The sequence below is a fragment of the Catharus ustulatus genome, chromosome 2, assembly GCF_009819885.2.
Source record: "Catharus ustulatus isolate bCatUst1 chromosome 2, bCatUst1.pri.v2, whole genome shotgun sequence".
NCBI classification, from domain to species: domain Eukaryota; kingdom Metazoa; phylum Chordata; class Aves; order Passeriformes; family Turdidae; genus Catharus; species Catharus ustulatus.
In genome coordinates this window covers 97,006,806-97,017,416 of record NC_046222.1, presented here as the reverse complement: position 1 = coordinate 97,017,416, position 10,611 = coordinate 97,006,806, and the positions used below count along the sequence as shown (strand labels likewise).

Genomic DNA, 10,611 nt, shown 5'->3' with positions numbered 1-10,611 from the left:
GAAAACCTAGTGACTTTTCTAATTCAGAAAATACCCAGAAGTATCAAGCTATTCTTTATGAAACAAACTTTGGTTTCTTTTATGAACCTTACAACGCCTTAGAACCTTTAAGAAAGGCATATGTCTCCTTTAAATCAGGATAATAAGGAAGTATTTACATAGTCACAGGTAAAAGTTCAGGGATCCAAGAGAGCCTTACTGCTTTCCCACCCATCTCAAGCATTTATTCCAGAGAGGCAATACAAGGTTTCATAACAAGGCCTTTATTGATGAAACAGGAAAGCAGATGTTTTAAAGTAACTAATTTTTCATAAACAGGAAAGAAAATTTTACTCCTGTTACATAATTACATAAAATCTGTTTAAGTCATTAATGTACAAAAATTGAAAAAAAAAGTTTGCATACTTCGTACCATCAAGAAGACCTAACTAGCTGTATTTTCTATAAGAAAGGGAAAAAAACCCAAATTTGCATCGACAGAACTCAATAGTATAAAACAATTAAATGTATGTTATAAAGAATTTGCATTAATTGTAAGCTCAGTCCTTGAGGATGGCTGAAGAAGTAGATCCTAGCAGGATCAAACCTTGCATATTTACACTCAGAGGTGTAAAAGTAATATTGCCAGTTAATTGAAATATGGATTTTCAATATTGTTCTGAAAATCAATGAAGTCTAGAAGCTAAATTTTAAATGCAGATGTTCACATTTCAAATAAAATACTTCTTGCATCCTGTATAATTAAGGCAAAGTATGTTATCTTTTGAAAATACCTTCTATATAGTTTCTGCATAAAAATATGAAATAAAATATAAAACTATATATATTTAATGGTACACTGTTATGTATGGTCCAGCAGAATAAGGCACAAAAAAGTAAATAGAATGCAAAAGCATACATAGAAGTTAATGTGTTAAGTGGAATATAGCAAAATTCAAGTAGTTCTGAGTATGCTCATTTCTTGCAATAGGAATACATTTTTAATATAAGTATCTCATGCTAAGCCTGATGTAAAAACATTCATCATGTAAGCATAATCTATCATTTCTTATCATTTTATGTATGTCATTTGTACAGTGGTTATATTTAGAAATCTGATAGTTTTCAAACCATCTGAAACAAGGCTCCATAATGAAATGACTCAGCCTGAAATCCAAGCATGAATTTTTCCATGAGGCAAAGTATACTGGTTTCCTGCCCAAATCACTTGAGCTGGGCAAGTTTTGTCTGCATGCTTAATACGAAGGTTAATATTTTCACTAACATAAATGAAATACGTGTCCCTAAAGTTGGGCGCATTTGCAAAGTGTTTTTTCACAGGTTGTGTTCACAAGCAAATTTTTTCTCTCTGAAGTATTCCACAGAGAATTCGTATACAGAATTGGCCACCTGCATCCACACAATGGCATTATTGGTCAGAAACCTTTCAGGTGAGCTGGTATTTATTTTGGAAGTATCATCTGTTTGTCAACAAGTAAGCATACATGTATAGAGAACAGAGACTCAATGTATTTTGGGTTGATAGAAGGCATGCATCAGCATTTGTTGTCTGACTGCAGCCTCAAAGCAGCAACTCTCCCCTCCCCATCAAGCAGTATATATAAGATTTTCACAAAGGAAGAGGAGAGCAGATGAAGTCTTTACTTCCTTGCCAAAGTTTCAGCTAATTTCTTCAGTCTTTTCTTCAGCTCTAGAGGAAACTTCTCATAACACTTTTTGCAGACAGGCTTCATATCAAACTCAACAAATTTATTCCTAAAACAACAAAGCAAAAGAAACAGACAAAATTTTAGCAGATGAGATAGTGAAAAGAAGAATTAAAAAAAAAAAAAAATCTCTCCTATTAAATGTGCCCAAGCAAAAAATTAACCCCTCAGTTTATACAAATACATTAAGTTACTTTCATAAGTTACATACACTGTAGACAGTGATTACAATACCCTGTGAGTAAGTTATGCAGATGTTACCCAAAAGCCCATATTTATTAACCATGTGGTTTAGAAAGCCTTTCAAACCTAATTGTAGACTAAACAAAAGATAATGGAATAACAAGTTAGTATTTCAAGTTGCAGTTGCGTGAAAGATGTTTTGATTTTGACTGCCATAAGTTCATGCAAAAGTGCAAAAAAAAGCATCCTTAGGACTAACCAAAGAAGAAAAGAGCAGAGGTGGTGGTGAGAAGGAAAAGAAGTTTACAAACAGATTGGCTTTTTCTTTTTCTGCTTCTCTTTGTCCTTTGCTTCACGTTCCCGTTTGGCAAGTCGTCTCTTAAATTCATCTGGCATTTTCTCATAACAGTGCTTGCAGACAGGTTTTAGATCAATTTCAACAAACTTATCCCTTTAGAGTTAAACAAGAAAAAATAAAGGATGGAAAAGGTGAAGAGTTAGGAAGACTAACTGAAGGAAGACCTGAAGAGACAGCTGAAAAAGATGGAAAATATTAAGTGGAGCAAGAGGAAGAAAGAGGCACTTATTTCCTCAATGCTGTTTACATGTTTTTCATACAGTAACAGCTACCTATAGCAACATCTACATTTTGAAGAGAACCACTGATATGTGTTGAAGACATCACACTTATCCATAAACTTACTTGAGGGTTAATTTAGTGTTGCAAGTCGAACAAGCGAAACAGTTCACACACCATGCCTTATTCAGAGCAGACACAACTAGGGAGACGGGAAAAAATAAATAATTAGCCTTTACCAATAGGAAAAAAGTGATTACAAAAATTTTAAGCTTACATATTCATGAGGTGTGAAGAACAGTCATTGATTCTTGTATCAAGTATTAAGGACCGTAACAATAAAATGGCCAGATTGGTGAGGCACACTTTGGAGTGCAATGAAGCAGGACTGTGGGGCATTGATTCAGCTGTCTCTGAGACAAAACCAACTTAACCTATTTCTGCCTCCTCTTTTTCACTTCCACTTCATCTTATATCCAGCCCATCTCAGGCAATGCTTCCGTGAGGCCAGGACATGCTTCCACCCGAAGAGCAATCCAGCACAATTGTGTTTATGTTTCCATTCAGTTTCATTTCTCAGATCCAGTTCAGACTGCACTGCAATCAACAGTTGCACTTGTCCAGCTGAAGAAAATAATGTGAAGCCAGCAGCCAGACACTGCTGGTAAATCAGCATTACCAAGGTGAAAAAAAGGAACTCTTTGTAGTCTCTGCTTTGAAGAGAAAGTAACTATTTCCTATTTGTTCTGTGGGTAAATACTGTTCCTGTTCTTTCTCTCTTTCAGTACAGTTCTCCAGTTTTCCCTGCCAAAATTTTCTTAAGTTAGAGAATGTGGGATAATATTTTTCTTATAATGTTTTTCTCACTCGATATCTCAATGCTTTTCTCACAGTATTTTGTCAACAACAAGGAGAACCAAAGTGTTGTCATGCAGAGGTTTTTTCCTGCACTATGGGGCAAGCATGTCCACAGATACACAGTTATTCCACTACCTTCCAGAATAATACTAGACAGGTGAAAGTCTTTGCTCCCAAGCAACCTCAGTAATGCAGTCGTAGACACCCTTCTGAAAAACTGCTGCTACAGATATTAGTTTCACCTAACAGAGAACAATACTAGATACCAAATTTGTGACAGCTGACTCAAAATTTGTGTGCAGAAATGAAAGACGAAATGTAATTGAAGACACACACTGAAAAGAAATAAATACTGTATTATTTTCAGTTCAGAGACCAAAACTTACAATAAGGGTATTGGACTATATGGTGCAAAGTTAGAATCATATAGAGATGTTGTTATCAGAAAAGTTCCATTTCTGCTCATTCCAGTAGAATTTTCCTGGAAATTAGGACTCTTTCCTCTAAAACATTTTGGATTGCCATTCTGCAGTCCAGAAAATGTAGGGAAAGAATGTCTACAGAATGTACGTCTTACCCTATAGTTACATGACTATAAACTAGTTTATGTCGCTTTTTGAATGTTAGAAGTTTCCTCCTACTTTGCTATTGCCTTTGGCTTAGATGAGGCTAACATAACATTTACTTTGGACAGGGTAAATAGGCACATAATGTCACATTATTTCAGGTAAAATAATTTGCTTTTGGCATTTTATCAGAACTACTTATCAAAAAACCCCTCAAACCCACCCCCCTTCTCCCAAAAAAACCCCAATCAAACAATAACAAAACAAACAAATTACTTGCAGTTCTGCCTTTACAGGACATATATTTCCAAGTATGATCATTGCTGGTTTTGTGACAATCATAAGCCTAGATTTTCAAAAGACAGGTGCTTGCAATAGATAGGTGAATGTCTCCAGGATTTAAACTGACATAATGGGAACAAGGCATTTTAAAAAAATTCCCAACAGTGCCCACCTATGTCTTTCAGTATCTAATTATCTTTTCAAATTTGGTTCATGATCCACAAATACATTTGTGGAGATGCCTGTATGCTCCTTCTCACCCTTGCACGTGTTCTTTTTTGAAGATGGTGTGGCAGGAAGCCACTTCTCAGCATCTTCCAACATCCCTGGCCTCTGCATGTCACTAAGAGGTTTCACAGTTCTCTTTGGCCATGGGGTGGTCTTCTACCATCATGAAATGATGGTAGGTTTTCCTACCATTTGGTGTCTGACTAATTGGCTCTAATTTAATTTCTGGTCAAGAGAACATCTGTTTTTGTTTTAATGAAAACTGGACTGCTTCCCCCTTACTGTCACTTTTAAAGAGAACTTCCATCAAAAAAGAACATTAAGGAAACAGAAAGTGCTTACCATCTCCTTCAATCACACGGTTGCAATGGAAACAAACATCACCAAATAGCTGAAGAGGAAAGAAAAGAGAAATAATAAATTTTTATTATAATGATTTTATTGAGGGTAACTTATCAAACTAGCAAAATAGCTATATTTCAGCTGATGGGCACAGTCGCTTTCCTGTTTATTCCAGTGAAATAAAGAGAATGCTGGCAAGTCTGGTTTGGTTTTCCACGCGCATTTTGCATCATCTCATCACAAAAAGTCTTGATAATATTAAAGATGAAAACATTTATCTACCTTTGATTCTCAGTAAGTATGATTTTATTCTGTCTCAAGATTTCTCTAATCCTGAATATTTGAAATACAGCAGTTGGTGTCATATACATATTGTTACTAATCAGAAAATGTAACATTTGGACTTATATGCATGACTAAAGCAATGTATTACTGTAACAAAATTTTAACTTTATTTAAAAAAGAAAGAAAAAAGAAAGAAAATTTTGGACAAAAAATACTAATTCTTTTTCCAGGCTTAACATTTTTCCACAATATAACAACAAGTGCCAAAAACTTAATGTATTTTTTCTAACTGTAGTAGTTAACCTAGAAAAAGATATCCCCTCTACATACAGCTCTTGTCTGGTGTACAGACTTGGCCCATCCCAGCTACAAGACTATTACTGTGAACGTCACAGCATTTACAGTCTGCAAGTGTGCCAGCAGCAATCATCTGCCCTTCATCACTAATGACCAATTAAGAATCCATCTGTAATTAGCAGATGCCATACAACTCCCAAGTGTAACCCCTCCTCATGTATTTATGTAAGCAAGGGAGGTGAATGTGACGTGACACAGATGGCTTCCAAAGAAAAATATGTCTGTGCATCGTGGGGCTGGACTCCTCATCCAGAGGTGTCTGGAGAGGGTTGGTACTACCACATGTAACTTCTGCATACATGCACGTGGTCACTAGAGGGTGTCTTCTGACAAATTTAGTTTTGGAAGTCTTTATCAACCTAATGATTGAGCAACAGCATATATATCATATAACAGAGAGACAGCGTCTTAGAGCAGCAGCTGCAGGGAAACCCACACGACTCACTGGGGCCTCCAAACGCAATTAGTGAGTGGCAAATCTTCTTTAACTTCTTAGGAGAGATTAGTTGTCATTAGCTGCTCTGATCCACAGACACGTCAAAGCCCCATAACAGCTCTACTAAAGTATCACTAAGCTTGAAGAATAACTTGATACTGACTGTCCTGGCCAGCCTTTGTGAAATACCTGCAGTTTTCATTTTTTGTGCCACACAGATGAATAGGGAAACCTGCATAAATTAAATGCAACAGAATATATGCTAAGTGCTATTACACCCAGAGGTGCCTTTAACAAAACATAAGAATATCCATGGTTTTCCATCTCTATCTAATAAAACCAATTTGTGAGTTTACCAGTTAATGACATTTTTAAAAATATGCAACTTTACCTGATTGTAGTGGGTTTCACAATATGCCAAGCCTTTTCTCTCATAATGACGATGACCCAGGAATGGTTTTTCACATTTTGCACAAACAAAATGCTACAAAGGAAATGAAAATATTTTTTTTATCTTTTAAAAGTAACATTATTTTTTTCTGGAAAGCAAACTAACCATGTCCACTATTTGAATGTGGCTGAAGTCTACTGAGCCAACTTGAAAAGCAGAGTTAAAACTTTTGTTCCTACATTTAGACCATTAAAATAATATTTCTTTCAATGTCTTCAACATTTCAATCCAAAAGCTACAAAACAAAATCAAGCAATGGATTATCATTTTTTATCAATGAACAGAATTAGGAGTTAATAAATTGCATTATCATTATACCCTTGTGAAGAAAGCATTCCTAGAGGAGACTTTCAAAACAACAGAAGGAATAAACAATTTATCTAATTAAAATGGAAGATGTGGAACTAAATCTTGTATGTGGCCTTGAAATATGAACTCTCTGTGAACTGTTAAAGAAATACATACTTTAAGGGTATTACGATGATTAGTAACATGGTTGCCACAGATTTGGCTGCCTTTCCACATGTACTGCTTTGAGCTCTGAAATTTTATTTTGTAAGGACTTCACCGGGCTTCCTTTGATTACTGATTTTAGTTTCACAGTCAAAGCTCTCTGTAAGGTGTCAAGTTATTTCACAGTGGAAGACCAGCCACAATAAGGTTGAAGAGGGATTTGGAGAATTTATAATCATTGCTGCAAACTTTGAGAATCCTTTCATTGAAAATGATTGGCAAAATCACAGATAAGTATGCTACAGTTCACATTTGTAAGAGAGATTGTATAGCATTTTGTTTACCTCCACATGCCATTGTTTGCCCATAGCATTCACCACACGACCTTCAATTGGTCTCCTACATGCCCCACAGATAGGGACACCCATTTTGTCGTGGCAGGGTAAGCAGTAGAGCTCTCCTTTCAGCTCACGAGCATCAGCAGTAAGTTCTTTCCTGTTCAGAAGTTAATGAATTGAGAGCATGAATAAAGGCACTCAAAAATGTCAACTCTCAAGAGTTTCTACTCTCAAAGTCAAAAGTAAAGTGGAAAAAAAAAATCAGCATTGGCTTTAGATATTATGTTTATACTACAGTAATGCAGCAGCATCAAACGTAACAGTAAGCTGAAAAAAGGCTGCAAAGCGAGGTGCACCGAGTCTCTCTGGAAACAGTTACTAAGCTAATGTCATTTTGCTTAAGCAGCACAAATCTATGTGTCTGGTTTATATTCTGGCACTTACCACCATTTTATTTTAGATTTGCATAACTGCAACTAAAAGTAAAATGTAGTCCTCTACACTAGTTAAATTTTCTTTGTATCTAACTTCAGAGAAAGAGAACTACAGACCCATATGAGCTAGGCTTATTAATTTCCCATTGCAGAATCTTATAAACTCTACCTTTTAATAATTTACATGGTTAGATACTGGGAACAACTAAACCTTAAAAGTGATGGTAATCACAATTACTCTCAACTGATTACTGAATTACAGTGATTACTGCCACCGTTGAACTAAAAAAAAAAAAACAAACCAGAGGCAAGATAGTAATTCAAGCAACACAAGAGAATCACTTCCCCTCCTAGCAGAACAGTGAGCTATCATTGCATTATTATAGAAATGGTATCTGTGTGTATTTGTAATTTGTAAGGTACTGCCTTGTCCTGCAGAGTCCAATCTTTCATTAGTCCCCAGCAGGTCAGCTGTTGTTTGAACCCCACCAAGCCAAAAGCAGTAACGCACATCTGGCCACAAGACATCCAAACCCCACTCGCTCTTGTCAGTTGTATAGGACAAGTTTTCACTTTAAACTGATGAAGCAAATAAGCCCAGCATTTTCTGTTTCCCTTAGCAGAACTCAGGTTACCCGCAGTTTGCACAGTTGAAATGATCGGGGTGATAAGGATCATTTTTGAATATGAGAGGCTGTTCATCAATAATGGCATGACACTTCTGGCAAATGTACTTTCCCAGGCCTCTGGCTTTTTCCCTGTTATGGCAAGTACGGCAGAGATGTCTGAAATGGCATTTAAAAAAGAGAGGTAAGTATTGCTACCAGGTACTACAGTGGAAAACATAAACCAAAAATCCCTCAGAACCTCATTTCAATTAGCTCTTTATTGAGTCCTGTTAAAGCAACTTCCTTGCTAAGGCAAACCATGTTCGAAGCACCAAAATGATTGCCCAAGTTCAGGGTCATCATTTAATTTTCTGTCACAGGAGTATCATTTCTTCAGCTCAGCTGAGTTAAAGCTATGTTGAAATACAGAAAACAAAGTTTCTTATAGATTCTCACTGATGAATGTCTTACTTTCAAAATGTTAAAAATTCAGATTGAAGGCTGTATGAGCACACAGGTCCTACTTCTGTAGATAATTCTGTATACTGTGTTATACATAAGAAGGCAATGGCCATATAATCTATTTGTAAAACATCTGGGGAAATGTTTTGGGAAATTTGTAAAACAGCTGGGAAAAACACCCAACTGTGTGAAGGGTCCTTCTGAACATTAAGCAATTATTAATACATTTGGTGCCAAACTAGACCAAAATTGGAGACCCAAGCTGGAAAAAGAAAGTAAACATTTTTATTAAAAAAAAATGACAATGCTTCTTTATCTGAATGTTTTCTCTCTTATTACATATAACAATGACCACAAAAGCCACTGGGTAAAGAAAATGTTTGCCATGAAACTTAGTGTTGAAGCAGGCAAAATGCTACGTTTTTAAGATACCCATTCTTGGCTTTGTGATGCCTGATTAGACCTTCATATCACAGAAAATACTTCAGTTTCTCCATCTGAGCTGGAAAGTTTCAAGAACCAAAACCACTCAGTCCCACTATTAGTTCATTTAATTTATGAACAGTTAACAGAAGGAAGGGTGGAGATTTACCTGCCAGCATTCTTGACAAATCCAATATCAGCCAATACTGTTTCACAGATATCACAGCAGAAGCAGTCTGGATGCCAGCTATTGTTCATGGCTTTAATAACACGACCAATAATGAACTCACCTGTAAGAAACACAACACCAGGATGTAAAACACCATACTAGACAAACTTAAAAATAACTCACAAATGAATCACTACAATGACTACAACCATCATTCCTTTCCTTACCTCAAAATCTGGTAGGATATATTGCTTTCTACATCACAGTTCTGATTCCTGGAATTTAGGTTTGTTTGTTGTTTTTTGTTATGGGTTAAAAGAAAACATTTTTGCTAATGAAGGACCTTCTGCTATTTACATACAATTCTCTCTACATGCACACTCCACCTTCTCTCTGCAATAATGCTGTTTTGGTTCCTTCACTGGTTTCTCAAGCTGTTAAGAAATTTATGGAGTACTTAATATAATAGGGGCTTTCTTGTGTCCTAATCATCTTTCTCCTTTCTTTTCTTTAAGAATATGAAAATTGTAACTTGCCACTTACATAGCAGAGGTGTCTACACCACTAGGACCAAGCCTTGAAGATATTCTATATTCAAGGCACAACAGAACTGAGCTTGGGTGGCTGTGGACAGAAAAACTCCCATGGAGTCGAAATGCCAAGGTGTAGTGAAGCTGCAGAACAGTCACACACACACCTTCTGCCACAAGGAGTCCTGTCCCATAAGGCACTAAAAAACAGTGTGAGAACTAGTGTTTAGCATGCACAGTGTGACTGTACTGCACAGGCAGAGGAGTGATATCCATCACATGTGACTTAGTTGTTCTCTATGCCTGATGGACAGTGTAGCCAGGGACTCCGAGCAGCGCAAAATGTGTTGGGAGCTCAGTTTCTCAGTACTGCCAGAGGCTGAGTTCTGGCTTTGGAGAACAACTCCAAGAGCTGCCAAAGGGGAGCAACAGGCAGGTAACCAGCATGGACAGTAACATCCAGCATGCGACTCTAGCATTCCCACAAGGTCATGGCTTCTCAAGAACAAAATCCCATGGACTCCTGACTTGTCAGGAAAGCTCAAGGCCTCATCATTGACAACAGCTCCATTGATTTTGTCTGTGTTTATTAAGTACAAGCATGGAAAAGCCCAACTCTGAGCAGGACCTTGGTGAGGTTTTAAGGGAGCTAGCAACACCAGGAGAGAGGATAGGAAAAGGTGGAGCTGTGCCAACTGTGCAGGAGAAATCCTGGAGAAGGCAGCATAGCTCCTATCAAATTGCCACCAACTGATTCCTTCCTCTTCCCTTGCTTGTTCACATCTGCACCTTAAATTCACAGCTCCATAGCATCTGCTTCGCTCTCCCTTGGTGTTCAGTGTCTCCCTCCACAAGAGGAAAGGCCTCACTGAGATAAATTAAAACTTTAGCACCTTGCCAAAGGTGCCAAAGAAACAAGGGCT

At 37.1% G+C, this 10,611-nt stretch overlaps 1 protein-coding gene across 6 annotated transcripts in view; it reads right to left on the bottom strand.

The window, feature by feature from the left end:
- Window positions 1–242: 242 nt before the first annotated feature.
- LIMS1 (LIM zinc finger domain containing 1) overlaps window positions 243–10,611 on the bottom strand; it is a 67,266-nt gene continuing 56,897 nt past the window's right edge. For 4 of the 6 annotated variants that reach the window (XM_033052579.2, XM_033052581.2, XM_033052580.2 and 1 more), the window contains exons 4-10: window positions 9,159–9,279; window positions 8,132–8,281; window positions 7,069–7,219; window positions 6,212–6,304; window positions 4,743–4,791; window positions 2,593–2,668; window positions 2,157–2,340 (exon numbers count right to left, since the gene is read on the bottom strand). In XM_033052579.2, coding sequence (XP_032908470.1) covers window positions 2,193–2,340; window positions 2,593–2,668; window positions 4,743–4,791; window positions 6,212–6,304; window positions 7,069–7,219; window positions 8,132–8,281; window positions 9,159–9,279 — 788 coding nt within the window. In that variant the 3' untranslated portion in view covers window positions 2,157–2,192. Of the gene's footprint in view, window positions 1,756–2,156; window positions 2,341–2,592; window positions 2,669–4,742; window positions 4,792–6,211; window positions 6,305–7,068; window positions 7,220–8,131; window positions 8,282–9,158; window positions 9,280–10,611 lie in introns of those variants that run through there. The other 2 variants (XM_033052578.1, XM_033052583.2) reach the window with 1 other exon arrangement.